The sequence below is a fragment of the Passer montanus genome, unplaced genomic scaffold (assembly GCF_014805655.1).
Source record: "Passer montanus isolate IOZ18808 unplaced genomic scaffold, ASM1480565v1 scaffold43, whole genome shotgun sequence".
NCBI lineage: Eukaryota > Metazoa > Chordata > Aves > Passeriformes > Passeridae > Passer > Passer montanus.
Window position 1 is genome coordinate 137,976 of NW_024369151.1, and position 27,489 is coordinate 165,464.

Consider the following 27,489-nt stretch of genomic DNA (forward strand, 5'->3'; position numbering starts at 1 on the left):
CTACTTCAGCCTCAGAGATGTGTTTAACTGGTGCCATCCCAGGTGAGGGTCCTGACTGCTCTCTTGTCCTGCAGCAGAGAACATTTGTCATGGGATCTTTTCTTCAAAATACTTTGCAGATCAGAACCATTGAATCATTTGAGTGGCAAGGGACCTAAAGTCTATCTTGTTCCACTCCTGGCCCTGGACAGGGACACCTTCCACTGTCCCAGGTAGTTCCAAGACCTGTCCAACCTGGCCTTGGACACTGCCAGGATGGGGCAGCCACAGCTGCTCTGGGCACCCTTTGCCAGGGCCTCACCACCCTAACAGGGAATGATTTCTTCCCAATATCCCATCTAACCACTGAGGACATTCCCCCTTGTCCCCAGTCCCTCTCCAGCTCTCCTGGAGCCCCTTTAGGCAGTGGCAGGGGCTCTGAGGTCTCCATGGAGCTGTCTCCTCTCCAGGTGAGCACCCCTAGCTGTCTCAGTCTGGCTCCAGAGCAGAGGGCTCCAGCCCCTGGAGCAGCTCCGTGGCCTCCTCTGGACCACTGCTGGCAAAGGAGGGAGCTGGACTCCAGAATGGACTGGAACCCTGCCCAGCACTGAGTGTGCTGCTGTGCCATGGGGGCTGTGGAGCTGTCCCAGACTTGCTTCATGCTGAAGCAACATGCTTCATGTTTCACAGGTTTGCACAAAGCCAGCTGACCTGCTTGAAGTGGCCTTAAGAGACCCAAAGACTGGGTGTGTCTATTTTGGGACAGGAATAGCTACCTGCAGCCCTGGGGTGTGTCTGAGGGTGTCCCTCTACAGCAGGAGAGATCCCTATGCATCCCTGGGAGCATCCAGCTGCACATCAGTCACAATGGTTGGTAGCACGTGGAGGAGGAGGAGGAAATGAATGAGGCTTCCCAGGGCTTTTTGAGATCTTCACAACACATGATTTTCTCACATTCAAGCTTCTAAGCTTGATGGGTGGCATCCCATCATCTTAGAAGCTCAGGTTTGTCCTGAAAGACAAATATAAGTCCAGTTCTGCAGATATGTCCAAAACCTGAAAAGTATAACTGCGAAAATCTCTGCCAGTCATAAATGTTAGAAGCTTTTCATTGTTAAGATTTTGGATTATCTGACTCCCATCTTTGAGTTCTGAATTATTTGAGAAAAAGCTCTTAAGATAGCTGGGGAGCCCTGAGGTGCACCAGGAATTCAGAAGGAGAGTTCATATGAAAGGCTCTGGGTTGGGCAATTATGGTGAAGCAGGAGGGTTAAATCTGGGAAAAAATGGGATTAATAAATGGATTAAAACTGAATAATTTCCTGGCTAGGGTATGATTTAGCCCAACGGTAAGAGGTGATTTCAGTGCAGCTGTACAGAGCTCATCCCTGTTTCTGGGCAGCTCTGTAGAGCCTCAGTTTTGCTGGAAGGAGAAAAGTCTGGCTGCTGGAGGACTTGCTGGGAGGTGGATGCTAAGGGATTGTAGCCTGGAAAGGTCCCAGTGGTGTTTGCCCAAAGTGGGAGCTGTCAGCAGCTGGGAGAGATCTTCTGCCAGTTGCCCAGATATCAGCCGGGTTGGGTGGGGATCCTGCAGGGTCTGGGCATCAGGAACAAGGAGGGATGCTGCCAGGAAGCACCCAGGCCTGAGAGGCAATATGGGAGAGGGAGAGATCCCTTGGCTGAGCCTTTGCAAAGGGTCACAGCACCCACTCTCCTGCCCTTATGTTGCAGCAGATCCATTGCTGCCAGCCCTGAAACAGGACTCCTGCAGCCAGTCAGGAGCATTCCAGGCTGCTTTGGGCACCTCACACTGCCCTCCCTGCCGCAGTGGTGGGAAATGAATCCGTGCCACTGTCTGCCCATGCCATCAACTGCCTGTGCCATCATTCTCTTGAGTGTGCCATCACCTGCCCTGCCTATGCATCATGTTGGCATTGCTCTGCTGGACACAAGGGGTTTGTTCTGGCCCCAGGAGCAGCAACAGCTGGCGGCACAAATAACAACAGCCTGTGATGTCCCCAGTGCTCCCGTCAGAAGGGCTTCTGTACTCCTCTGCCCCCACCAGCTGGGAGTCCTGGGGGGCCTGAGAGCACTGACATCCTGAGGGCTCTGGGAGCTGAGTCCCGGAGCCCCTGGGCAGTGCATTTGGCTTTTGGCTCTGTCACCAGGATGGCACCTGGAAGTCCTTGTGCAGGAGCAAAAGAAGCTCTTCCACTCTGGGTCCAGCATGGGTGGATTCGAGTCATCTCCTGACCTCCAGCAGTCAGCTGGCTGAGGCTGCCCACTGGAATCCCAATAGGCAAGAAGGATCTGGCTGCCCAGTTGGTGGGGAGAGGGTGGGAAAATGCCAGTTGGACTAAGGCTGGAAAGAGAGCGCACATTGTGTCAGCCATGGCTGGAGCCCTCAACTCTAGCAAAGGAAATGTTCTCCTGAGATTTCTTGCTGCATTCTGGGATGTGTAAAGGACTGGAAGTGAGCCTGCAGGCTGGAGGGGTGTCCTTAGGGCTGTGTACTTTTGCATGGAGGCAGAGAACAGCTGTCACAAGAAAAATCCATTATCGGGGCCACCAATTTGACTTTAGCATTGTTAAGGCAGTCACTGTATTGACAAAGGACTGCTCCAGGCTTGTGGGGAGATCTGAGCCAGTGTGCTGGGGCTGCTCCCATGGCTCCTGATGAAGAACAATGGGAAAAGAGACAGGCAAAACCAAGGGTCCAGACAAGATGTTTCTGTGATGCAGAGCTTTCCCAAGACTGTAGGGTGGGAGGAGAGGGAACACTGCAGGACAGCTCTTCTTGGTGTTCCCCACCCCACGGCTGGGGCGCACAGCAGGAAGCCCCAGATGTGCTGGGAGCCTGTTTTTTATTGAAGTCCTGCCAAAGAAGAGAAGAGACCTTTCCATTCCCACAGGCTGAGTTTTCAGTCTGAGATCTTGGATCAAACAAGTATAGTTTGATGCCAAAGATTTGCAGGAGCCCTAGGACAGGATGGGACAACTTCTCCAGCTGCAGTGCTGTGCTGCAGCATGGAGGGACAGAACACCACCACTGGCAAGTCAAACCCTCCATGGGATACTGGCCCTCAAACCAGCTGTCAGCATCAGAGGGAAGAAAGATGATTTTACTCAGTGCAAAATGGAACCCCTTCCTGTATCCTTTCTCAGAGCTCAAAGAAGGGGTGCTGAAGCAGCGTCAGCTCATTGGCTTGGGACTTGCTGCTGAAGAGCTTCAGTACAGCAATAGGAAGGTGGCTTATGCCCTAACAGATATGCTCCTGCCTCCTGAACTTGCTGCTATGGCACATGTGAGGGTGGGAGATGCTCAGAGCCCACCTAAAATGTTTGCTTTTCCCTAACAGCTCTAGGGATTTGAGGGAACCTCTGGGCAGATAATTTCTCCATGCATCAGCAATGGGAAAAGAGCAAATTCCCTGCACAGAAGAGCTGATGCAGAGATGCCTATACAAACCACATCTTTTTGGGTTACTTGAATTCCCCTTGCAGCTCAGTACAATAGCTGAGCATGGAGTAATAGGTTCTGTTGGAACTTCAAGGCACACAAATCCCTCATATAGCCAGGTTAAATGTAGAGAACTGGGGAATAAGAAACCACTTCATTTCAGAAAGGATGTGGGTTTTGAGGGACAGTGGACAATAGTGCTTGTACCCACCCCAGGAAGAGAAGACACCCCCACGTGGCCTACCTCCCCATGCCCTGCTGCCTGTCATCTTGTCACTTACTTTTTGCCTTTGCAGCATCCCAGGGCCTTGTTCACCTCAGGTTTCTGGGTGATGAGTAGCAGGGTTAGCAAAAGGGCCCCTCAGCTGCCCCCAACAGCACCCTGTTCAATCAGAGCCCTCTGATGCTTTGGTGGGGCTCAGCGGGGACAGCCTGGGGGTCTCAGCCTCCCCCAGGGAGTCCATTCTTGCTGTGGGTCTCCATGGGGCTGTGGTGATGGCCATGGGCTGCTTCAGTGAGTCTGTTGCCCTGGAAGCCAGGCAAGGGCTCAGCCTCTGCATGGCCCAGCTGCTCACCGTGGCCATGACCTGGTGCTTGTGGGGATGGGCTGAGATTGTTCAAAACATGGTTTCTCACTTGGAATTGGAGACTGTGGGTAGTGTTTGCCAGTTTAAGAAAAGTGACAAGCAGTTCCCTGCTTTATTCCAAGCAGAAGATAATTTTCCCCTCCATCCTGCCAGCTCTGTCCCCACCACCATCCCCTCCCTCACACTGAGGAGGGATCAGCCCCTTGCCACAAGGCTGCCCAGGAGCATCCATGTGTGGTTCTCCCTTCCTTCATGTCACATGCTTCACTCGTGTTCAGCCACCCTTTCCCAACAGGCTTAGAGACAGGTGAGCCTGCAGTGGCTGCGTGGAGCCAACAGGATGTGACCATGACCCTGGGCCTCCATGTGCCAAGGACCCCTCTGCCCTGGGGCCACAGCGGAGGGGACGGATGTTCTGCTGGCAGGTGTGCTCCTGTGCCAGCATCCACTGGCTCGTGTCACAGGCTTGAGGAGAGAGCTCATCAGTTGTCGTGCCAGGGCTGTGGGAACATGGCTGAGGGGCTGCCCTGTGCCTCAATACTTCCCGACCCTCTGTCCTGGCAGGAGAGAGCCCCAGGCAAAACAACCAGGAGCAACCAATGGGGCTTTTCTGGAAAAGCTACTTACTTCCTGGCTGGTTCAATGCCAAGACAACAGGGATCTCTGCCCATGGACCCCCTCAGGGCTTGAATCACACAGACAATGTCCTGGAAAACAAGAGACCAAAAAGGGTTTAGAAAGTGAGACAAGAATAGAGATTTGTACTTGGGTTTGATTTTCCTTCCAGGCAAGAATCCTTGCCAGGACGGGGATTATAGCCTTGGATACACCAAGATCCTTCCAGACCTTCAATGTCTCTAAGAGGACAAGATCCAGGCTTGGAGCCAAGGCTGGAATACATCAGTGGGCTCCTACTCACAGGGTGCAGAGGCTCGGCAGGAGCTGCACTCAGTCAGGAGCTCACTCCTGACTGGGGGAGGTTGTTACATTCCCTTATTTTTTTTTACTCTACCCGTGTAAACACTGATTGGATTTGCAACTTCACTGGCCACAGACTCAAAAGCACCCCAAAATGCCTCACATGTGTGTGCTCTGGCCTTAATCAGTGCTGGGACTGGTGTGGGCATCCCCAGAAATTCCTGACAGATCCTTGCTTCCATTGCAGTGCTGTCTGACTCCAACTTTGTGCAGGTGGAGATGTGGGTAAATGCACCCTGAGCAAAAGCATCTTTCTGGGTGCAGGTTCACACATCTGTGCTGGAAGGAGGGATAGACCTGACAGCAGGACAGGCAGCTGGGAGGTTTCCTGATACCCCACACAGTATTGTGATTCCTCCATGCAAGGCAACGAGATACTGGGGAGTCAGCCCCAGCAGCTGGGGAAGCCTAGATGTCCAAGACCTTTGGTTGGTGCAGGACTCACCCTGCCTGGAGGTCCCTGAGGAGGAGGCACCTCTGGGCTTGCACAGTGGCCTGCATTGGCCTGCACTAGCCAAAAAGTACACCTGATGCCTCAGCTGAGTCCCAGGGTACATCAGTCCAGGTCCTGGCTGGAGTCACAGAGTCCTGAGGACTGGGAGCAGGTTTTCACTCCTCCCTCTGGCTGTGCCTCCAGTGCAGCTCCCAGGCATAGCTGAGATTGGGAATGGGAGTGGGATTGGGGTCTGAATTGAGAACAGGACTGGGGGCCCTGTGGACAGGTGAGCAGCCTCAGCCCAACCTGAGACCAAAGGAGCAAGTCCCTGCCCTTATTCCTTGGTCTGTGCTTCAGAGGCAGATGGGGGCTGTGCTCCTTCTGGGAACGCCTTTGGAGCCTCATGCTGTCCCAGTTGTCCTTCTGCCTGCTACAGGCTTCCCTCCAGCTAGCCCATCTCTGTCCTTGATGGTTCTTGGTCTGAGTGCCTGTCCTGGGGTGACTTTATGATGCTTGTATCCCCAGTCATCTCTTCTGTTAATGCTGGATATTATATTCTGTGACTTCAAGACTGGCTCTGAGAGTGAAAGTGGGGAGAGGGAGAAGCACAGAGTTTGTTATCAGGGGCTGCACTCGCTCCTCTAAGAGCAACACTCCTCCACATTCTGCGCTGGGCTGTGTTGTCTGGGCACGGACGGAGCAGAACGGAGTGCTCCTTTGCTTTTTAGCTAGCTTAGCTAGCTGATGCAGAGTTTGCCCTGGACTGGTTTTTTTTCTTTCCCTTTTCTGGGAAGTGTTCGAACCTGCTCCGGACTGGGACCTGGGGAGCAACGAGATCTTGCACGTTGTGGCCACCAGGGCTACTCTGGGCAGCCTTTCCCAGTGCGGAGGGATTGATAACAGGGCAACCACCCACTGGAGAGACCTTCTGAATTTGTCGTCTCTTCAGAGCAGCGAATGAGTTTTGTCATCTGCTATTGTTCATTTTGTGTGCTGGGGAGTGCTTTGCCTGTTAAATAAACAGTTTTTTTCCACTTCTCTCCGAGGAAATTTTTCCCAAACCGAATGGGGGAGGGACCACGTGGGCGTGCTTTCTGGGGGGGCTCCCTTTGGAGGCTTTTCTCCCAAATTTGCCCTAAACTGGGACAGTGCCTCTGCAAAGGAACCCCACTGCCTTCCAGTGCTCCCTCAAGAGCATGTCAGGACCCCCGGGGCTTCTGCCAGGGCTGAGACCAATGTTGTGCTGGAGCAGCTCTGGAGTATGTTGTGGGATTGTTTGTGCATTGCTCAGGGCTGGCCTGCGCTGGACCAATCCCAAAACTGTTGAATGTTTCTGGATTGCATGGCCCCCTGCACTTGCTGTTGGCTGAGGAGCTCGCAGATGGGAGCAGAGAACCCTGTCCCTAACCCCTCCCTTTGGAACACAGCCTGTTACAGTGTCTATAGGTTCATTGTGTTCTTCCTGTTATTACCCAACCACATATGGAGCTGCAGGGCCGCCCACCCGTGCTCCCAGATGTGCTCATCCATGTTTTACAAAGCCATTGAGAAGCCCTGAGTTCCACAACCAGCAAACTCCACCTCTCAGAGCCGCCAGCAAGTCACTTCTCCTGCTCCAGTGTCTCCTTTGATCCCTCATTCAACCCTGCAACCCTCACCCAGGTGGCCCCACCTCTGAGCCTTTTGTTGGAAGAAACAGATTAGAAAACCTCTCTCCTTTGTCGGGGGAAGTGGAGTCCCCTGCACTGCTGGGTGACTAATGCACTCTCCACCTCCTCTTTGTACTCACATTCCGCTCTGCCCCCAGGGATTGTTTCCCCTGCTTCTTGGTGGGGACAAGCTTTTCTGCCCAGCTGGGAAGGGTGCCAGCATGCCCTGTCTTTCCTGGGAGTCTGTGCCTGTGCCTCTCCTTGGAGGAAGGCTGTGTCTCCCTGAGTCACTGAGCTGAAGCCCATGTCCACACCAGCTGCAGGGGATGCAGAAATACAGACAAGAGTCTTCAGGTGCCTCAGGCATGCTGGTGACACATTCTCATCCAGCTTTACCTGGGATTAAGCTATCTGTGTTTATCCAGGTATGGGGTGATCCAAAGACACCAGCACAGCAGGGACTTGGGCCTTGTGAAAGATTTCTCCTGTGAGATCAGGCAGGTCAACCTTTTCCCTTGCTGCTGTGGCCCCATCGCGGTGGTGACACAGGCTGTAATAATGAAAAATTGGCATTAAATTGTGGGGAACTTATTGCTGCCCCACAGCAAACCCTGCTCCTGCACCTGGTGGATTGTCTGATTATTTCAGATTTCAATGCCATTTTCACATCTGGTTATGCTGAGGGGATCTGTCCTTCCCACTATCAAAGCAGTTCCCTAAAGATTCACAGCGTGCCTCTGTCCCTGGGAATGGTCAAGGCAGGATGGAGAGCAGCACTGTGGAGATCAACAGAGGTGACAGAGGTAAGACACTGGCAGGCACACAGATGGCAAGCAGGGTGGCAGGCAGACAGGTGACAGCATGGCAGGTAGAAAGGCAGAGAGTGGTAGTGTGGCAGGGCAACCCAGCTGTGCTGGGCTGGGTCCCCACACAGCTGCTTGTTCATTGAACTTGTTCATTTGGGCAGATAGCACGCTTCACAACCCAAGTGCTGCAGAGGTGACATCTGTTCTTGCCTTTCTTTGATGGTGTCCAAAACCCACATCCCTGTTTCCTCAGATTAACAAGGCTGCTCTCACCTTCTGCCATTGGAGCAAGGTGCCTGCTTCCACTTCCATGGCAGAGAAAGCCTTCCCTGACCCTCACTTGCTTTTTCACACTGAACTTTCTTGTGCCTGGAGCTCAGGCACTGCCCACCTGGGGCAGCCACCTCAGTGCAGGTACCTGCTCCTCCCCAGGGACGTGGCTGGGTTCTCTGTCAGTGGCTGGGGCTGCCCACACACCACGGGCAGAGGCACTGCACATTCAGTGCCCTGCTCTCTGGCCTGTGGTGCCTTGACAGGGCTACAGGGGAAAGGAAAACTGACCTGAGCCCCCCGCCCTGCTCATCCCCCTCATTGGGGCAGCAGCTGGCGGTGCCTGGCCCCGGCTGGGCTGAGCTCAGACAGCCGTGTTGGGGCGCTCCCCGCCTGCACATACTGTCACAGGGCACTGGGGTATTTCTCTGGCTATACACGTGTTTGCCTGGCTGACATTCCCCTGGGAATGGGAGTATTTGCACCCCACATGGCCAAGCTTTTGGTGCCTTCCTGTTTGCACTGGAGGTTGAGTATCCTGGGACACCAGTGAATGCCCAGGGCTTGGCACAGACTCCTTCAGGCCTCAGACCTCAGCTCCCATCCCCTTGGGGCTGGAAAGAGGGTGGCAAAAGTGACCTCATGAAGAGGAGGAGCAGCCCACCCTGGGGAGGGAAGGGATGTCAGCCCCCCTTTCAAAGCCACCCATGGACAGTCTGGGAATAGGATGGCCAAGTCTGCACAGGACCAAGGTATGGAGGACACTCACATCTCCCAGGATGGGTCCCATCACAACAAGGACCACATGACAGATAGGAACTTGCTTCAAAGTCCCCAAAACCAAAAGAAGGGTGAGGACCAAGGGGACCATCCCTACTCCCACAGGGCTTGTCTAATCCTGTTTCTGCTCCCCACCATCCAGAAAAGAGATTTTTTTTGTTCCTTTTTAGTCTTTGAAGACCTCATTGTTTGTCCATCTAAAGATGAAGCAGGAGGTTTGAGAAAGAGATTAAGTGCAATCCAGAAAAGATCTTGCTATGATAATCCCTGGTGCAGTTGCACTGTGCAGGATGGCAGATGACTGCCTCCGAAGGTGAGATGGGCAGCATGAAGAGTCAGTAATAGGCAGGTATTTTTCCCTTAGAAACTTGAGAAGAGTCAATCTGGGAAGGCAGAAAAGCAGCGGAAATGGTGCTGCACTGAGCCTCAGGGACAGGACTGTGGTTTCCTGTGGCATAATCTGCAGCAAAAGCAAATAATTTTTTTCCCATAAATTAATATACTAATGTCTTGGAATAGATTAACACGGATTTTCCAGGGTTAAGTGCTTATTGAATTGAAGTGAGGAGGTAAACCCCTGCAAACAGACTCACAGATTGAACAGAGCAGTCCTGCAGAGAAGCTCTGCTCCACAGCGATGGGCACTGCCAGGGTGAAGGTGGGGACAGCACTGGAGCTCATCCCCTGTGGGACCTCCAGCTGCAGAACCTGTGCAATGGAGTGGCGCATCAGGGCTGGAGGCTCCTGCACAAGCCCTGGGCAAAGGCTTAGCCCCATGAGCACCTCTGCGCCCCAATACCACAGTGATGGGCAGGGAGCTCTGCAGAAGTTGCAATGGTGCAATGTGTGCTGTGCATGGGTCAGCTGTGAGCAGCAGGAAAGCTCCTTGCTTCAAGAAAGTATTGAGGAGCGAGGCAGTTGTGAGGAGCCTCAGCTCACACCCTCAGTGTGAGGTTGTGACTCGCAGCCTGCAACCCAGCTGCTCTAGGAGCAGTGACTTTCAGCCTTCTCTCCTTGTTTACTATTTTGTTCATTCTTGTATCCCACTGTGTAAGCAAGCTGTAAACGTCCTTCTCAGAGGAAGGAACCAAACCTCCTTTGGCTCGCTCCTCCTTATGCAAATGCATCACATTATTCACTTGTGACCATACTGAAAACAGCCTCAGTATACATCTGGGCTCCTCAGGGCTGTCACGAAGCTCTTGTGATGATTAAAAGCAGGAATACAGCCACAGCTGTTAATCATTGTAGATGAGAGGTTCTTGGAGCTGTTCTGTACCTCAGGATGTTCCCACTTCCCACTGAAGCCATCTAAGGGCTAAGCCCCAGGGAGAGAGCAGGATGGGGTTGAGCCTGGGGTCAAGGACCACGCCCGGAGGGGTAGATGGGGCTGATCCCAAGGACACAGGCTGTGCCCAGGGGAGAAGGACAGGATTGGGCTGAGCCCTCCCGCTAACGGTGATGCTCGAGGGACAAAGCTGATTCTGGGGCCGGGGCGGTACCTGAGGGGCCGGGCTGGGGCTGATCCTGGGCAAAAGAACCGTGCCCGGGGGCAGATCGGTCTGGGCAGAGAGGGCAGGACGATCTGAGTGGGGTCCGGGGCAAGGGCAGCACTCGCAGCAGCGCGGCGGAGCCCGCTGTCCCGCCCGGGCGGGCCGGGGCGGCGCTGACTCAGCCGGGAGAGGCGGGCAGGAGGAGGCGGGCAGGAGGAGCGGCAGGAGGAGCGGCAGGAGCCGCCGCCGCCGAGCCGCTCACCTGCCCGGCTCCGCCATGGCCCGCCGCCTGGCCGCCCTGCTCCTGCTGCTGGCCCTCGGCTGCCTGCTGGGTGTCCTCCTCCTCCTCCTCGGCTCGGGGGACACGCGGGGCCCGCCGGGCTTCAAGGTGAGCGGGGCGCGGGGCAGCGGCAGCGCCCGGGCTCGGGGGAGCCGCCGTGGGCACGCCGGGGCACGGCATTCCCGCTGTGCGGGGCGCTGGTGGCGGAGACACGCCGGCATCAGCGGCTCCCAGCGTCACGGGAGGCGCCGGGCTGAGGGGGCCCCATCTGCGGGGAGAGTGGCGGGGAGCAGCCCCCGCGGTGCGCGGGGAGGAGCTGCCCCAGTACCGGGACTCCTTGCGTGGCATCTCCGCTGCGGGACCCCCCGGCTGCGGGACCTTCGGCCGGCCATCCGTCGTGCCTTAGGACGTGCGCTTTGGGAGGGGAGTCTGTTGGACACACAGAAAGATAGCGGCCCCCAGGGCAGGGCTGCCGAGTCAGCTTCTGCTGCTGCTCTGCCTGGCCAGGGCTTCCCGGCACAACTCAGCATCTCCCCGGGCTCCACTGCATTGCCTGAGCCAGTGCTGCTGGGTGACAAATGTACTTTCTTTTGAATACAAGCTGCTTTTTTTTTTTCCTTTTTCGTCGTAAATTTGGATGATGAAAGAGGTTCCCGAACAATTTCTCGTTGGCCAAGTACTCCCTTTGTAGGACAAGTCTTTTGTTTTAAAATAGTCCCAGGCGCTTGTCCTGAAAAATATTTAATCTAAAACCCCCTTTTTCTCATCCCAAGCAATTTACTTGGAAACTTTCTGAGCCAGCCTGCATGCCAGATGTGCTGCTGCCTTCTCTCTGTGCTTGTCAGATGTAATGAAGACTAGAATGAGAAGACAAGCTGGCTAAGCTAAGATGACCCTTTTTGCTCCTAGTAAAACTACCAATTTTTAACTCCCTCTCTGTGACACCTTTCTTGGCCACCTGTTACCACATGTTGGAGCATCTTGGACAGTGCCCTGAGCTGTTTTTAAAGTGGATTTTTTATCTTTTGGAACATGGAGGAATTAGATTGGTACCAAGACCCCTATATGTAGCACTTGGATCAGCCTGGAAAGCCTTTCTTCTTCCAGGTTCCAAAATGGACCTTTGGTTTTAAACCAAATTAATTCCCAGAAACTTTTTTTCTTGTGCTTTTTCTCCCTCTGAGTGCTAGCATCTTCTAGTCTGCAGGCACTGCTGTGGTTTGGGGCCAAGCACCTCTGAACACCCACCTGGGTCCTAACGCTGCTCTGCACAAGGCCTGGCCTAGGGAGTCAGGGTTCCTGGACACGCCAAGTGCTAAGAGGTCCAGCATGGTGTGTGCTTCAGTGTCCAGCAGTGCCTGTTCCCACGGGGCTGGCAGAAGGAAGGTGCTGAGGAGTTGCTTTCACACAAAGCCCAGTGCTGTTTTGAGAATGCAGAACTTTCTGTTATTTTAACTCAGCCCAAAAGATGCCCACGTGGTTTAGAGGTCAGTCCTGCTATGGGAGACCCTGGGCACATCTTCTGATGGCCTGGACAAGATGTGGTCCTTGCTGAGTCAGTCCACATTAGCTGCTGGATAGTGCTGTTCACTGCTGAGCTACAGCTCCACATTTTCCCTTTCCAGCTCCTTTGCATGAAATATAGCCCTAAAACCACCCTGGATTAGTTATCTTGCTGCTGAGGGACTGATCCTTCCCTCATGGGTCTGCAGTGGAGCTCAAGGCCTGACTCCCCAGAGCTGCTGCCTGCTCTTGACAGCCCTTTTCTTTCTTTTGGCAAACGTATCTCTGGCAATTTCTACATCCTGTGGCTCCTGTGGCTACTGCAGCAGGAAGGAAACTTGTCACAACTCACTGCAAACCTGGGTGCTGCATGACCTCACCATCCTTCAGAGAGGCAGATGGTGGGAGGCCAGGGATGAGCCCTTCATGCGACACGGGACAGCCCGGAGGGCCCGTGGAATGGGCCTGGAGTTCTGGGCATGGCCATGGGGCACGGTGCCAGGCAGCAGCACATGGGGCATTCTCAGTGTCCCCATCTGCCTCCTCCCCTGGGCAGAGCCATACACTGATCAGAAGCCCTAAGCACTACTCCTGACCTTTGGGAACATGACTGTCTTCTGTGCCCCCTCTGCAGGGGCTTCAGGACTGAGCAGCCCTGACTGGGGCTGGCCTGAGTGATGTTGCATTGGGGCAGAGCCCTTGGAACCATGGGTGACCTAGGAGGCAGCAGAGATAGGGCTGGCATTGGAAAACTGTCCCAGTGTGGGGCCACAATGGAGACCCCTCTGTGTCCCCCTTGCCTACAGCATGCCAGGGTCTGGTCAGAGGGTTCTGTAAGAAAAATCCCTGTGCCACCAGGAGATGCTGGTGTTGGGGACTGTCTCACATTCATGAGGCCCTGCCAAAGCCCTGGGCACCATACGCAAACATGCTGAGGCAGATGACAGGGGTGATGGGAGCCAGGTGCTGGCATGGGAGTGTGCCAGGCCATCCCTGTGTCTCCCCAGCCCTCATTTGCAGTGTACTTGTTAGCAGACACAGGGCAGCTCAGCTGGCAGAGCTGAGGGCAGCACTTACACTGCAAATCACTATTGGGGTGGGCTTTTATCCTCCCTCCTGGGGCTTCCCACCTGTAGGGCCCCTGGAGCCCACCTGCCCATGCCCATGGCTCAGCTGTGACTCAGACCCACACAGAGCACACTCTGCTCTGGGGAATGCAGTGGCTCCAATGCCTAAGCCCAGGTTCTAGGCAGGAACGGAAGCTGAGACAGGCACAGGATCTGGGGCCAGGGGCTGGCACCATTGCACACCACTGCAGGTGATCCCATTCATGATTTCTGTGTGAATGCTGGAGGTGTGAGGTACCCTTGGGACTGGAGGAGATGACATTTCTTCATCACTGGGAACATAGTAGGCTGCCCATGTCTGCCTCGGTGCCTTCATGCACCATGCACACAATTCCCACCCCTGCTTACCACTCCCAGGCAAGGACGTCTTCTCCACAGGGACAAGCTGGGGTGCCAAACCCTGTGCCCTTAGGAGGGCTGGCACGAGGCTGTGGTGACTCCTCTCCGGCTGTGGCAGCTGAGGGGTGAGCTGTGGCAGCAGTCAGCCAGGCACTCTCTGCAGAGGCAGCACCTTTGTGTTGCAGCACCTTACCTCAGCCAGGCCAAGCTCTGTTGCTGCCACCACCAAGGCTGGGGGACCCATGGGGTGCCCCTCACCCACCACTCCACACCTGGTGGCAGTGGGCTGGTGGTCCAAGAGGAGATACCCCGACCCCAACCCACAGGTGTTGGCAGCAAAGGGCACTAGAATGTGCCTACGTGGCACAGCCAGTTCTGCATCCTGCCCCAGCGGTGCCACTGTCACCCCACCATGCCACCTCTGCACGGGGCTTGCTCTGGGTGTAGCCTCTCACTGCCTGCACTTCCCTGGGCACACAACGTGGTATGTGTGCCCATGCACACCTATGCACACGCCCCTCCCCAGTGCATGTGTGCACAGACACGCATCGGCACACCTGTGTGCATGCACTCCTCACCCATGCACACCCATGTGTAAGCAACCCCACATACGTGCATCCACGCCTCAAGCTGCACACACCTTTGTATGCCCAGGCACACACGCACAAACATGCGCACTCCTGCAGCATGTAGACCACACGCACACATTTATGCATGTACATGTGCACATACATTTGTGCACCTCTCTAGGTGTGCAACTCCACCCCAGTTACGTACCCCCATGAATACATCCTGGTACGAGCTCTCCGTGGGATGGGAAGTGGGGCACAGCCAAGGCAGCCCTGCTGAGCACAGGAAGAAACCCTGGGAACCAGCCTTCCCCCGTCACGGGTGGTGGGTCTCCTCCTGCTCACCCTAGAGCCAGCCATGTAGCCATGTCCCTTCCTGCCATGGGGTGAGTCTGACATTCCCAGCATCCCCCTCCCAGGCTGACCCCATTTCTGGTGGGTGGCACCGGGTATCCCTGGCACTGCAGGTCATCCTTATTGTTTCATACTCCAGCATCTCTCAACCCTCGCCACCATGTAGATATCCCTGTCTCCAACCTTGTCCCTCTCAGTGGACTTCAGCTCCTCCGTGGCATCTCTGGGCTGGAGACTGCTCCTAGGGTCTTGGCTGTGCACAGCCCTGGGTTTGGGGATGACCTACGGATAATTTCCTGTTTGGGACAGCCTTGTCCTGCTAGTGTCACTCCAGGTGATATTTGGGGTAATGCAGCACCTTGTGAGCAAACTGGAGACATTTGCATGGTGACTAGTGGGTGTGTGGGCACATGTGCCACTGAGGTGGACAGAGGGGGGTCCCCTAGGGCTGGACCCTCCTCAGACTGCCCTCTGCTTGGTCGGTGACTGCTCATCTGGGGACGCAGGGGTGACCACGGGACCCCAGGGAGGCAAGGCAAGGCAGAGGTTGCTCTGGCGAGAATGGACTGGGGTGCCACGTGCTGGGCAAAGAGGATGTTGAGCACCCTCTAAGCCTCCCCGGAGCACTCACCCCAGCACCCAGCCCAGGAGGCTGGGGAGAGGTGTTGGGGGGGAGTTGTCAGCCTCTTTCCTTCTTTCTGCAGTGTTTGTCAGGAGCTGAAGCTACTCCACTGCTCCAGCCTGGCCACAGAGGGGGATTCTCTGCTGGCTTGTAGCTTTTGGCCCAGGGCATGAGCAAATCACCGGGCGAGTCTGGGAGGGTCACCCATGTGAGATGGTTCTCTGAGGGAGCAGGAGGTACCACTGGTGCAGGGCCATGAGTTCACAGTGTAATTGAGGCTACCTGTAAGTGGGGACTTCAGGTGTCCCTGACACTTCTGTTGCCTGAGCTGGTGAAAACCAGGTGATAGGGACAGGGGTAGCATGGGGCACCCATGCCAGGCAGGGCTGGGGTGGCTTCCAGAGCCGGGCAGGGAGAGGAGCTGCCTACTCCAGCCCTCGGCTCTGTTGAGTCTGGGCAGGGCAGGAGACAGAGACTCACAGGAGGAGGTTTAAGCCTTAGATGGCTTCACCCCAGAGATGCTCAGTTGGAGTGCTGCTGGGTCCTGCCTTGCTTTCCCCCTATACTCACAGCCCTGAAGGGGCACAGTGGGGGCCAGCATGGGCAATCCCAAAACCATGGGCAGCAGGGGTCAGGCAGAGGGGTATGCCCAGGGGTGCTGCAGGCAGCATGTATGGTGTCCCCTCCCTGGAAGCTGGGTAACCTTGTTTGGCAGGAGGAGCAGGGTTATTTATAGCCAGAGAATAGCCAAGCCATACAAGGGCAGGAGGGATGAGGGGCCTGGCTGCCCTTCTTTGGCCAAGAGCATCCCGAGGAGCCATTTCAGGTGTCTCTCCTCACCACCAGTCCCGGGGACTGGCTAGCGTGGCTCAGCAGGCAGCCAGGAGTGTTGGTAACCTGCAGTGGGGGAAGACCCCCTGAGCTGCACTCAAGGGGGTCCCCTTACCCAAAAAGGCAGAGTCCCTGTGCTGTTCCAAATAGCATTCCAGAATGGCCAGTATCCCACTCCCAGTCACATGCCAGGCAGTGCCCTCCTTGGGCAGGTATGAGCCCAGCAGTGCCAGGCTGGGCTGAGCAAAGCCTGCCTCTGCCAGGTGATGCTCCGGAGCTGTGGGCACTGACACGGCAGGAGTGTGGACTGGTTGTGCACTGAGCCCCAGTGTCTTCCCTTGGTAAGGGCTGGAGCCTGCAGGCCTGACCCACTGCCTTCCCCCTGCAGTACGGCATCGTGCTGGACGCTGGGTCCTCCCACACCGCCATGTTCGTCTACAAGTGGCCCGCAGACAAGGAGAATGACACCGGGGTGGTCAGCGAGCACGGCATGTGTGATGTGGAGGGTAAGGGCTGGCCCTGGTCCGGGGCTGGTGGCGGCGTCTGTTGCATCCCCGTGGCAGGGCAGCATGGTGTGAGTGCCCCTGCCATGCCCAGCTGCCTCCCTCTGTGTTCATCAGTGTAGTGGTATGTTCTAAAGGGTTCAGCTCTATTCCTAAAATGTCTCCCACCTCCCCTCAAGGCTTGCATCTGTGCATGCTTGTGGTTTATCTTTTCCTGGTAGGTACTGAACCACCAGGGAACAATCCAGCTCCCTGCCTAGCCCAGTGAGGAGCTGGGGTCAGTTTTTCACTCTCCATTTATCAACCTCTCCCAGACTGTCAGCCAGCAGAGGATGCAGTGTGGGCAGAGAGATGTGGCTGGACCCTGGATGGCTCCATGCTCACAGAAAACTGCCTATGGAAGGGGCAAAGCTGCTCACCAGGCATTTTCTCTCTGAGCATCATCCCCTCACCAGCAGGGAGCAATGCTTTTTCCTCTTCACAGGTCCTGGCATCTCCAGCTACAGCTCGAACCCTGCGGCAGCTGGGACAAGCCTGGAGCACTGCCTGAACCAGGCCCTGAGAGATGTGCCCAAGGAGAAGCACATGGGCACACCGCTTTACCTGGGCGCCACGGCTGGCATGCGCCTGCTCAGGTGAGTGCACAGGGGACAGGGGAGCCCTGTTGTGCCACTCTGACATGCCAGCTTGCCACACACAGCAGGGGCGGAGGTGGTGAAGGATGGCTGAAGTATTTCCCCCTTGCTGGGCAACGCTCTTGACCACCCACCTGCCCAGTGCTGTGTCCCCTGCAAAAGTGGTCCTGCCTTTCAGAGCAGATACACTCTGCAGGGCACAGCCAGCACAGTGCTAGTAGGGGCTAGCACCAGGATAACCCACCCAGACTTTTTGGTTGCTAGGAGGAAAATCCCTTGAAGCCACTGCCAGCCTGATGGGACACAGTGAGAATAATCACCCCTCAAAAAGCACACAGGGGGAAGAATTGTGCTCCCCTCACTCAGCCCAGGCAGGATGGATTCCATTGTCCCAGCAGGGAGGAGCACACTTCATTCCTGCTACCTGCCTCCTCCAGCAGAGACAAGGGGAATTAGCTAGTGGTTTTTTGGGACATGCCTATGAGTACCCATGCAAAGGCCCACCTCTCTCCTGGGCCCTGCTGTGGCAGTGCTGGCCCTCAAGGGCCATTAGGACAGGGAGGGCTCTGCAGCACTGTGGCACAGGTCTGTCACTCTGCCCTCCACAGCATTGCGGACCCACAGGCGTCGGACGCTGTCCTCAGAGCTGTAGCAGCCACGCTGAAGACATACCCCTTTGATTTCCGGGGAGCAAAGATCCTGTCAGGGGAAGAGGAAGGGGTCTTTGGCTGGGTCACTGCAAACTATCTCCTGGAGAACTTCATCAAGGTGGGCAGAGGATAGTGACAGCCAGTGGGATGGCTGTGGTGGCTGGGCAGCTCATGATACACTTATGCCTGCTCTTGTGCTCCTTGGCTTAGCGTGGATGGCTTGGAGAATGGATCCAGCCTCAGAAGAAGACCCTGGGGGCCATGGACTTTGGAGGTGCTTCCACACAGATCACCTTTGAAACCAGGGACACAATTGAAAACCCCCAAAATGAGGTGATGCTGAAGCTGTATGGGCAGGCATACAAAGTGTACACGCACAGCTTCCTCTGCTATGGGAGGGACCAGGTCCTCAAGAGGCTGCTCTCCAAGTTCCTCCAGGTACAGTGTGTGCTTGATGTGGATGCTGGCTGTCACAACCCCAGAGTTGCCCCTTACCTCGGTGTTTATGCTGTCCCTGAGCCCTGGACCAGCTGCACACCTTTACCAGCCAACTTGGGTTTTGCCCCCAACTCTTTCCTATGTTCCCAGGGCTTTCTCATACTATCTCCCTTAGATGATGCAGCCCTTGGCTGAGCCAAGACACCCCAAGCCATTTTGAGACACTTTTGTCAACTGCTCTGTGTCTGGCTGCTCAAGCTCCACGGGAGCTGTGCTATGCACAGCTCATGCACCCCATGTGTCCCTCCTCCGGCAGGCTGAAAGCTATCAAGAAACTGTCTCCCATCCCTGCTGGCCTAAGGGCTACAACAAGAGCCTGTTGCTGAGCAGCATCTATGACAGCCCCTGCACGCAGAAGGAGCGGCCAAGCCTTGCCCTCAACACCACTGTTACCTTGGTCGGCACTGGGAACGGGAACCTCTGCACTCTGCATGTCAGCAAGCTCTTTGACTTCACCAACTGCTCCTTCTCTCACTGCTCCTTTGATGGTGTTTTCCAGCCAAAAGTTTCAGGAAACTTCATTGTAAGTGCCATAAGAGGAGGGTGGTGCCTCGGCTGCTGCTGGGCAGCTCCCCAGCATCATGCAGCAGCAAAATCAGACCCCCAGCTCTGTAACAGCGGTTGGTGCCCACCACATTGGCCAGAGTGTCTGCTCATGGTCAGAGAGTTTACTCCAAGCCTGTCTCACAGCTGCTCCTTTGCCTCCATCAGGCCTTCTCTGCCTTCTTCTACACGGTGGATTTCATACAGACTGTGATGGGAAGACCTGTGCACCTGCCCAGCGACCTGAAGGATGCTGCAGAGACCATCTGTGCCACCAGCTGGAGTGAGGTGAGCTCCCTGGGCATCATGGAAGGAGGGGGCTGCTTCATGTGGGGTATCACCCAGGCTTTGAGAGAAGCCCTTGGAGGTCACTGGGTTTCCTGGCACCAGTGGACTACGGGGAAGGCAATTGATGGCTCCCACATGGGACTGGGAGACTGGGAGGGGGCTCAGGTGGGCAGGGGTAGCCTTGGCCTCACAGATGTAACTACCCTGAGCTTCAGGCCACAGACAGAAGCCTGGCCATTGCTGGCTTGACCCCTCTTCTCTTTCCCTCTGTGCATCCCACCCAGCTGCTCCTGAAAGCCCCAAAGCTGGAAAAGAGGCTGCCAGATTACTGCGCTGTCAGCACATTTGTGTATTTGCTCACCACCAAAGGCTACAGCTTCAACAACCACTCCTTCCCCAACATTGCCTTCCAGAAGAAGGTAGGTAGCACCAAAATACATCCCCATCCCACGGGATCTCTTTGGAGTTAGGCCAAAGAACCCTGCAGGAGAGAGGACCCCACATGGAAAAAGAGGCAAGCAGAATCAAGGAAGATCTCAGTGAACAGGGGCAGGATGGAACTCTCAATTTTTGGAGGGATCTCCTAGGGGATGGAACAAATCAGCTGAGCTGTCTGTTGGGGTGGTCATGGGATCAGGTCCTTCAGCCCTTCCTTGGCCCTCAAGACAGCAGCCATCCCAAATAATGCTCTGCTGAGGCTTTTTGGAATGTTACGTCAGGGCAGGAGGTACTTTTGTCTGCACATGCTATGGGATGTGCAAGGAGATCAGGACTGGCCTGAGCATACTAGGTTTTACTCCCAGGGGATGAACCCAGTTCAGCACAAGATGGTCACTGCTCTGTCCCTGTGCTGGCTAGACCTTTGGGCAAGCAGAGGCTCAAGGGAGCTGTGGGTTCCCACACACTTTTCTCCCTTGGGCTGACACTGAAGCTGTCCCAGAAGGGTCTGCAGCACAAGTCTTATGAGTAGCAGCTGAGAGACCTGGGGGGACTCAGCCTGGAAAAAAGGAAGCTCAAGGGAGACCTTCTCACTCTCTTCAACACCCTGATAGGAGGTTGTAGCCAGGTGGGGGTTGGTCTCTTCTCGCAGGTAACATGTCACAGGCCAAGAAAATGGCCTCAAATTGTGCCAGGGGAAGTTTAAGTTATATTTTAGGAAAAATTACTTCATGGAAAGTGTGGAACAGGCTGCCCACAGTTGGGGTAGTTACCATCCCTGGAGGGATTTAGAACATGTGCAGATGTGGCCCTTGGGGACATAGTTTAGTGGTGGCCTTGGCAGTGCTGGCATTACTGGTTGGACTCCATGATCTTAGCCGTCTTTTCCAACTTCAGTGATTCCCTGATTCTGTGGTCTCCTGAGGCCCATGCAGCTGTGCTGGCTGGATGGTGACCATGCCATGCTGTTTCCTCAGGCAGGAGAAACCTCCATTGGCTGGGCCCTGGGCTACATGCTGAACCTCACCAACATGATCCCAGCAGAGAAGCCCTACTCCCACAAAAGCATGCTGTACAATTACTGGGTCATCCTCATCCTGCTCTTTGTGGTCACCACCCTGACATCCCTGGTGACTGCCGTCTGCCTGCTCTGGCACAGCAAGTCCAGCATAATCTGATGGCAGGGACAGGGTGGGCCATATCTGCAGGACCAGCACCATCCTACCTGCTGCAGGCTCCACGGTCTGAATGCTTGGGATGTGGCGAGTGCTCAATGTCCTCCTCCAAAACCTGACACCATCCCAGAAGAATAACTGTGTCCTTTTGCCCTCCCCTTGCCCTCAAGCTGCGGGAAAGGACAGAAGAGGATCACTGATCCTGTGGGAGAAGGGCGTAAATGTTTCCCCGCACTACTCAGGGATGGACCCTGGAGCAGGCTTGGAAATGGGACATTCAGAGCCAGGACATCTTGCTGCCACCAGAGCTGAACTGAGCCAGTGAACCCAAGCAAAAACAGGATTAATTTTCATGTGTATGTGTATGAATGGGGAATATTACTTACGCTAGTCCTTATAGCCAACCTCACTAGCCTGTCCCTGGAGCATCAGCCCTGCCTCCTGGGGAGCTCTGGGCATCACCTGAATCTCACGTTGTCTTTCTGGCTCTTGTACAAACCCCACTGACCTTCCTGAAGGCAAAGTCTTTTCCTTGGCCATTGGCCTCAGCTGTGGGTGATGCCTTCACTACCCCCATGGTTCCTATGCCAGACTTGTCTCTGCCACAGCCAGAGACTCCTGCACACCCCGGTTCCTGCAGCTCTGTGGTGCATGGCCATGCTGGCACAGGCCGATGGGCTCCCACACTGTGGGGCTTTGTTCTGCACTGGGATTTGAGCCTGGCATCACCCCACACCAGGCAGCTAGGAGGATGGACCTTCATTTCCAGTTGAGTAAGAACAGGGATGTACAAACATGAAGAAGGTTTGGCTTTGTTTGATTTTTTAAAATAATCTGAAATAAACCTTTGTAACCACTGCTATGGCTCAGTGGCTTGTGATCAGCAACAGGCAGTTCAGCCTGGCTGTCCCATGGGGGCAAAGCCCCTCAGCCACATCCACAGGTCAGGCTCTGCCCAAAGGTCTCAGCCCTCGCAGACTGTCCAGTGCTGAGACACGGTCACAGCTCTGTGCGCTCTACCAGCCTGGAGACAACCTCAAATAGACCAAGGTGGGCTGGAAACCTCATGCCAGACCCAGCCCACCTGGAGATGGAGGAGCTCCAGTCAGCCACAGTCACGAAGCTCATGCTTCCACTCATACTGGAGTGGAAGCAGGCAGCTGAAACTGTCCCTCACTGCCACAGCCCCCAGCAAAACAACCTGCCAGCAGTCTCCACTGCCAGGGCCCAGCTCTGATGCTCAAGGGCAACAGCAGAGCAGCTCACATTTGCTGCTGCAGTCACTGGCAGCCCAGACACCAGGATGCACATCGCTGTGCTCAGGCAGCTGCATGGGACTGGTCCCAGCTCTCCAATCCTTTGGGAAGCCTCTCCCTGCCCTGCACATTCCACAAACACTAGAGAGGAGTGGCTGCAGGGAGCTGCAGTTTCTCACTGCCCTCTTTGTTCCTGCTGGCAGCACCAACTCTGCTCCGTGGGTTTGCTCACTTCCCAACACCCTTCCCTGCTCCAGCTGAACTTCTGGAATGCCATGCTTGACTGAACGTGCCTGTTCCCTGCAGCACTTTGCTTCCAGCTCTTCCACTAGCTGCTCCCCATCTCTCTGCACAGGGAAAACCTGATTCCAGTTCAGAGGATGCTGTGAACCTCCAAGCCCGGCTTCCTCCCCAGGCTCATCTCCTCAGCACAGGGACTCCCTCACATGGTGATGTTCAGGGCCTGTCTATTGTATCACACATGGAGAAGGCACTTCTGGTTCCTGAAGCTGAAACACTGCTCTAAGAACCTGGGCAGCTCCCAGAATTCAGGCTGGGTTTCCTCTTCCAAGAAATTCAGCTGCAGCTGAATCAGAGCTGGATGTCCACCAAGAGCAGACAATTAACCTAGTCAAGACTTGGAGTCTGACATGGAAAAACCCCACATGCCCCACTGTGTGCGTGGGATTCGAGACAGTACCATTACCTTGCCAAGTAGTTATGGATCTGGATGGGCAATCTGGGACTAGCCAGTGACAGGTGAGCACTGCAGAGAGGGGCCCTGGGCACATGGTCAGCTCTGCTGCAGGGGAAGGGGACACCCCAGAGGCCACCCAGCTGTGGGACTCCGCTCAGGCCTGTTCAGGTAGGTAGGAAAAGCCTTGCTGCTGTGGTGGAAGGGACATGAGACTGGCTGGGCTCAGGAAACATAGGTGACACAGCAACAGCTCAGCCCTCACAACTTAGCCCAGACCTGTCTGCACCTGCAGTCTCAGAGCAATCCAAGTGCTGACTGTGACTGCCATCACCACAGAGGGACCAGAGATCTCCGCTCCAACAGTCACTGCAGAGGTTGCCTCAGGTTGACATTCACCACCTGCTCTGCCCTTCACCTTATCCACAACAAGTGCATTCCGCTCTCAACTTTTATTGTACCCCCAGGGGAATGTGCAGAGGCCATGGGGCAGGCAGCAATCCCTGAGGTGCCTCCACCATGCTCTCTCTGGCAGGATCAAGTCCTGTGAGCTTTCCAGAAGTGTCACCAAGCCCACCGCCCTCACGGGCAGCATGGGCAGCATCAGGCTGGGCAGACAGGAGGGAGTGAAGTGGGACACGAGCACGGCAGGCTATGCTCTGCTGGCTACTCCACCACGTCACCGTACCTGTTTCTCCTCAGCAGTGTTGCAGTGCCGTCCCCATCTTCTGCACTAGGGAGGTTTTCTGCAACAAGAAAGTACAAGTTCCCTGGACCTCCAACTACCCTGCTGAGTATGCCAAGCATAGACAAAGAACCACAGAGCCTTGGTAAAGCATGTAAAGCCTCTTCAAGCTGGCCTAGCTTTGGGAGCTCAAGGTATGTATGGGAGAAAGCAGCGAGCAGCAACAAGAATTGTACAGCAGCAGCTGTCTTGATGCCCCTCAAATTCCGCCCACCCTACTGGGCAGCAAATTCCTCCATACCTCAGTTGCTCTCTCCATCCCTTATCTTCTCCTTCCTCTTCCAGCAAATAAGCTTTTTGTGCTGGCTTTCATGAATATCCAAAGCAGGCAGGGCAGAAGGCAGCAGCAAGTGCAGCCAGCCCACATCACCAGCCCTGCTGAGGAACCCACTGTGCCAGGTGCACAGAGGCACAGGGGAGGCATGAAACCACGTAAGGAGCTCCACCCACCATGGGTGCTCCTGCTCCCACCCCTTGGCTGCAGGGTGCCAGTGTGGGATTTATAATATGAGATTTTTTGGAAATGACACAGTCACCAGGTAAATTACAAGACAGGAGCAGCAAAGCAATTATTGCAGCAGGGAAGAACCAGGCACAACAAGCTCAGGCAAAGCAGTAGGGAGCTATGACTGTACCTGCGGGCTGAGACACCCCACCAGTCACGGCGAGCTCTTGTGGGGACTTGCCTGTCTCCAGATAAATCCAGAAGTTGGAGCATTTCTGTGTCTCAGCTCTGGTTACCACGTAGCTTCCGAGGGACCCTGCAGCTGGGGCGGCCGGGGTGCTTCTGGGAGTGCCAGCAGCACCACGGTGGGGACAGCACCTGCTGCCGCGGACCCTCCTGAGCCCTGGGGACCGGGGCCCTGGCTGGAGCCAGAGACGAGCGCCCATAACAGCGGCAAACACCTGTCCGTACCGCTCGGGCTGGGCACTTACCCGCAGCCAACAGCAGGCTCCACTGCAGGCTGTACGGCAGCTTCTGCCGAGCCATGTTCTGCACCGCGAAGGCGGCCCCGCTGCCTGCCGAGACCGGGGCCGGGGTTATCGGACACGGCCGGGACGTCCCCGCTGCCCCCGGGGAGCGGCCAAGCACAGCCCGGGGGATGCCGCGGTGGATGGGCCGGCCCGTACCTGCCAGGAAGGTGCCGATGCCCTTCATGAAGGCGTGAGACTGGCAGGCCGCGTACTGCTGCAGCGCCTGCGGGGAGGCGTCAGCGCCAGGGCCGGAGGCCCACCCGGCACCCCAGCCCCGGCCCTCCCCGCACCTCCCGGCCTCCCAGCCCGGCCCCCGCGGGGCGCACCGGGTGTCTGGCGGCCACATCATCCTCCACCCGCCGCACGCCCAGGTTCACCATGGCGAGGCTGCCGGGCCGGGCTCGGGGCAGGAGCCGCCCCTGCCGCCCGCCCCTTCCGCCGTGGTCATGGCGGAACCGGCAGGGCCGTTCCGTGTGCTGCGAACCGGGGCGGGCCGATTCCTCTGCTACTGCGGACCCGACCGCGCCGTCTAGTGAGAGCGGGGCGAGAGAAGGAGCAGGCGGGGGGCGGAGGGGTCGAGCAGCCCTGGCCTGACCCGCTGCCTCCCGCAGTGTGACCGACGCGATGGAGGTCTGGGCCGGGGAGCTCGGCGGCTGCCCGGAGCTCGGCTCTGTATGTACCGGGGCGGACGAGGCGCGGCGGGAGAGCCGGGGCTGGGACCCGGGGTGCCGGCGGGGCAGGGATGGATCTGGGCCCAGGCTAGGCCGTGTTGGACGCGCTCTCCTTCTCTCCCTCTGCAGCGGTGCCCGCCGGAGGAGCACGGCGCGATGCTCAGGTGGGTGCCGCCGCCCTGGGACCCTCCTCGCTACGGGCACCCTCGGCCCCAGCTCGCCCGGGACCCCCTCTCTCCCGCCCCCCTCACGCCCTCTCCCCGCAGGGCCGCCCTGGGTCGCGGGGCCGCCGCGCTGAGCCTGGGCCCGGGTTCGGGCACGCTGCGGCTGCCGGAGGAGCCGCAGTGCCCGGCCCTGGCCCTCGCCCCGCTGCCCGCCGCCGAGGCGCGCAGCCAGCTGCAGGCGCTGGTCTTCGGCATGGCCGGCTGCATCGAGAGCCTGCAGAGGCGCCTGGAAGGTCCGTGGTGGGTTTAGAAGAGGGGAGGGCTAGCAGCTCCTGCCACCTTCACGGGATTGTCACTCCCACCTAAGGTGCCCTAGGTGCCCCCGTTGGGCCGCAGCAGGAGAGGGCTTCACCCCAGGTGGTTTCTTCTCACCGGTCCCTGTAGGCCGGCAGAAGAGCTGCTGCCTGTCACTTCCCTGGTCGTGCTGGCCCGTTCTCAAAGCTGGCCAGGGTCTGCACCAGACCTCCACGGGCAGAAGAGACCCTGCCTGGGCTGGGAGGACACAGTGGTGTGTCTCTGTGTGGAAACACAGCCCTGGTCCTCATGGCCAGCACCACTAGCATCCTAAGTGTGGGAGTCACAGATATCTTTGTCTGAGGGGTCTGGAAAGATTTTGGAGCAGCAGCAGTCTGGATAGAAGTGCTGAGAGGAGAATGGGGCTCAGTTTGGCTGTGGAGGAAGCTCACTGGGGAGGCTTGAAGTGCTGCATGCAGAATTGGGGAGTGTTGTCACAAGCTTTGGCTCTGGCTCCTGTCTCAGTAGCAGTGGAGACGTTAGCATCTTCCTGCAGCCCCGAGAAGAATGCTGCCCGGAACCAGCAGCTCTTCCTGCCAGGTAGGCACTGCCAGGGGCACCTGCACTGCTCCTGCAATCTTTTGTCTTCTCCCTCCTGGAGGCTGCTGGTCCTGTATCCATGAGTGCCTCTTGAGTGCCCTCGGCTCTGGCTGCTAGCAGCAGCCACCCGTTGTCCTGGTGCTCTTCCAGGCAGAGCATGGGCAGGGCTCACTGTGGTGGCTCTCAGGGTGTCTGGGACGCTCAGGTCAAAGGCTGGGCATTGCCAGCCTCAGAAAGAGGGCAGGCTTTCCTGTGCTTCCAGACTGGAGGCTGTGGTGGATCCACAGCTCCTTTTGGGAGAGGAGGCCAAGTCTGGCCCTTTCTTGCCCTCTGTGGCTGCTGGTCCTGCCAGGCTGGGCTCCCGGAGGCTCCCCCTGGCCGTGGAGGGACTGGCAGGGCTGCCAGAGCTCCTGGGTAACCTGTAATCTGTGTCCTGCCTGTTCCTGACTGAGGCAGACCCCAGCCCCAGGAAGAGTAAGGCTTCTGGCTCAGCTTTGCCAGCCAAAAGGAAGGTACCGGGGGAGTCTCTCATTAACCCTGGTTTCAAAAGGTCAGTGCTGGGGCTGGATGCTGCTCCCTGTGGGCTCTGCTCTGAAGTTTTGTGGCAGCAGGGCTTGGGGCTCATGACTCTGATGTTTCCTCCATCTCCTTCCAGCAAGAAGGCGCCATCTGGAGTGAATTTCGAGGACTCCTGATGGGTGCTGTCCTGTGCCCTGATGACAGCCCTGTGGACCCTCTGAGTGAGGAGGTGTCCCTGTTGCTCTGGACCTGCTGAGTGCCTTGACCCAGGGAGACAGCAGAGGCAGCAGTACCTGGTAGCCACCCCTCAACTTTCCCCTTTGTGGGGAACAGATGAAGCAGAAGGGACACCAGCATGGTGGGTTTTTCCCCTGCAGCCCTTCCCTGCTGGCAGGGACCAGCTCCTGACTTCACTTACCATAAACTGGTGGAGTTTCGATAGAGCTTTGATATTATGGAATGGAAAGATCACCTGTGCTTTGCTTCTTGCCAGTAAAGGGTTTTTTAGCCAGCTGGTCTCTTTGGGTGTGTCTGTCCATTCTGCCTCTCCCTTTCTCAGGTAGCCTTGGGTCTGTTTCAGCTGAACGCAGTTGTCCGGGCCTCAGAGAAATTCCTTTCTGTGCCAGCTTTTTGCAAGAGGGATGATGGGTGTGTCGTTAGAACCCGGCCAATCCCTCTGGAGAGCTGGGAGGGTGGGCTCTGCCTTGCTGGACACTGGGAGAGGATGAGGATGTCAGCACATCCTGCCCTTGTGAGGGAGGAGCTGCTGGGGTGGTCA

General features: G+C 56.5%; 3 protein-coding genes across 13 annotated transcripts; 2 read left to right on the forward strand and 1 right to left on the reverse strand.

Moving 5' to 3' along the window:
• Window positions 1-10,490: 10,490 nt before the first annotated feature.
• On the forward strand, window positions 10,491-21,651 carry ENTPD2 (ectonucleoside triphosphate diphosphohydrolase 2). The gene is made up of 9 exons (XM_039719880.1): window positions 10,491-10,826; window positions 16,452-16,569; window positions 17,051-17,201; window positions 17,810-17,969; window positions 18,062-18,289; window positions 18,606-18,872; window positions 19,061-19,180; window positions 19,465-19,599; window positions 20,596-21,651. The coding sequence occupies exons 1-9, from the start codon at window positions 10,716-10,718 to the stop codon at window positions 20,794-20,796; spliced, it is 1,491 nt and encodes a 496-aa protein (XP_039575814.1). The 5' UTR covers window positions 10,491-10,715; the 3' UTR covers window positions 20,797-21,651.
• A 1,525-nt stretch (window positions 21,652-23,176) lies between these two features.
• TMEM141 (transmembrane protein 141) lies at window positions 23,177-24,876 on the reverse strand. Of its 6 annotated transcripts, none has more exons than XM_039719907.1 (6): window positions 24,790-24,876; window positions 24,620-24,686; window positions 24,425-24,508; window positions 24,175-24,249; window positions 23,730-23,878; window positions 23,177-23,489 (listed from the first exon to the last, which is right to left on the reverse strand). In XM_039719907.1, the coding sequence occupies exons 1-5, from the start codon at window positions 24,841-24,843 to the stop codon at window positions 23,751-23,753; spliced, it is 408 nt and encodes a 135-aa protein (XP_039575841.1). In that variant the 5' UTR covers window positions 24,844-24,876; the 3' UTR covers window positions 23,177-23,489; window positions 23,730-23,750. The 6 variants fall into 6 exon arrangements, with proteins under 6 accessions (XP_039575841.1, XP_039575839.1, XP_039575844.1 ...); XM_039719905.1 differs by having other exon boundaries at window positions 24,175-24,255; XM_039719910.1 differs by lacking the exon at window positions 23,730-23,878.
• Window positions 24,863-27,222, forward strand: PAXX (PAXX non-homologous end joining factor). Of its 6 annotated transcripts, none has more exons than XM_039719897.1 (7): window positions 24,863-24,995; window positions 25,075-25,135; window positions 25,264-25,298; window positions 25,401-25,591; window positions 26,118-26,192; window positions 26,649-26,742; window positions 26,848-27,222. In XM_039719897.1, the coding sequence occupies exons 1-7, from the start codon at window positions 24,910-24,912 to the stop codon at window positions 26,885-26,887; spliced, it is 582 nt and encodes a 193-aa protein (XP_039575831.1). In that variant the 5' UTR covers window positions 24,863-24,909; the 3' UTR covers window positions 26,888-27,222. The 6 variants fall into 6 exon arrangements, with proteins under 6 accessions (XP_039575831.1, XP_039575826.1, XP_039575829.1 ...); XM_039719892.1 differs by having other exon boundaries at window positions 26,121-26,192; XM_039719895.1 differs by lacking the exon at window positions 26,649-26,742.
• Window positions 27,223-27,489: the final 267 nt, after the last annotated feature.

Bases quoted from the DNA above. Each gene is read 5' to 3' on its own strand.
- ENTPD2 (XM_039719880.1), top strand. From the start codon at position 10,716: ATGGCCCGCCGCCTGGCCGCCCTGCTCCTGCTGCTGGCCCTCGGCTGC. The intron at 17,202-17,809 runs GTGAGTGCACAG...TGCCCTCCACAG, and splicing joins GCTGGCATGCGCCTGCTCAG to CATTGCGGACCCACAGGCGT. The intron at 18,290-18,605 runs GTACAGTGTGTG...CTCCTCCGGCAG, and splicing joins TGCTCTCCAAGTTCCTCCAG to GCTGAAAGCTATCAAGAAAC.
- TMEM141 (XM_039719904.1), bottom strand. From the start codon at position 24,843: ATGGTGAACCTGGGCGTGCGGCGGGTGGAGGATGATGTGGCCGCCAGA. The intron at 24,687-24,789 runs GTGCGCCCCGCG...GCCTCCCCGCAG, and splicing joins ATGTGGCCGCCAGACACCCG to GCGCTGCAGCAGTACGCGGC. The intron at 23,490-24,123 runs GTACAGTCATAG...TTCTTGTTGCAG, and splicing joins TGGGGTGTCTCAGCCCGCAG to AAAACCTCCCTAGTGCAGAA.
- PAXX (XM_039719897.1), top strand. From the start codon at position 24,910: ATGGCGGAACCGGCAGGGCCGTTCCGTGTGCTGCGAACCGGGGCGGGC. The intron at 24,996-25,074 runs GTGAGAGCGGGG...TGCCTCCCGCAG, and splicing joins GGACCCGACCGCGCCGTCTA to TGTGACCGACGCGATGGAGG. The intron at 25,136-25,263 runs GTATGTACCGGG...CTCCCTCTGCAG, and splicing joins GCTGCCCGGAGCTCGGCTCT to CGGTGCCCGCCGGAGGAGCA.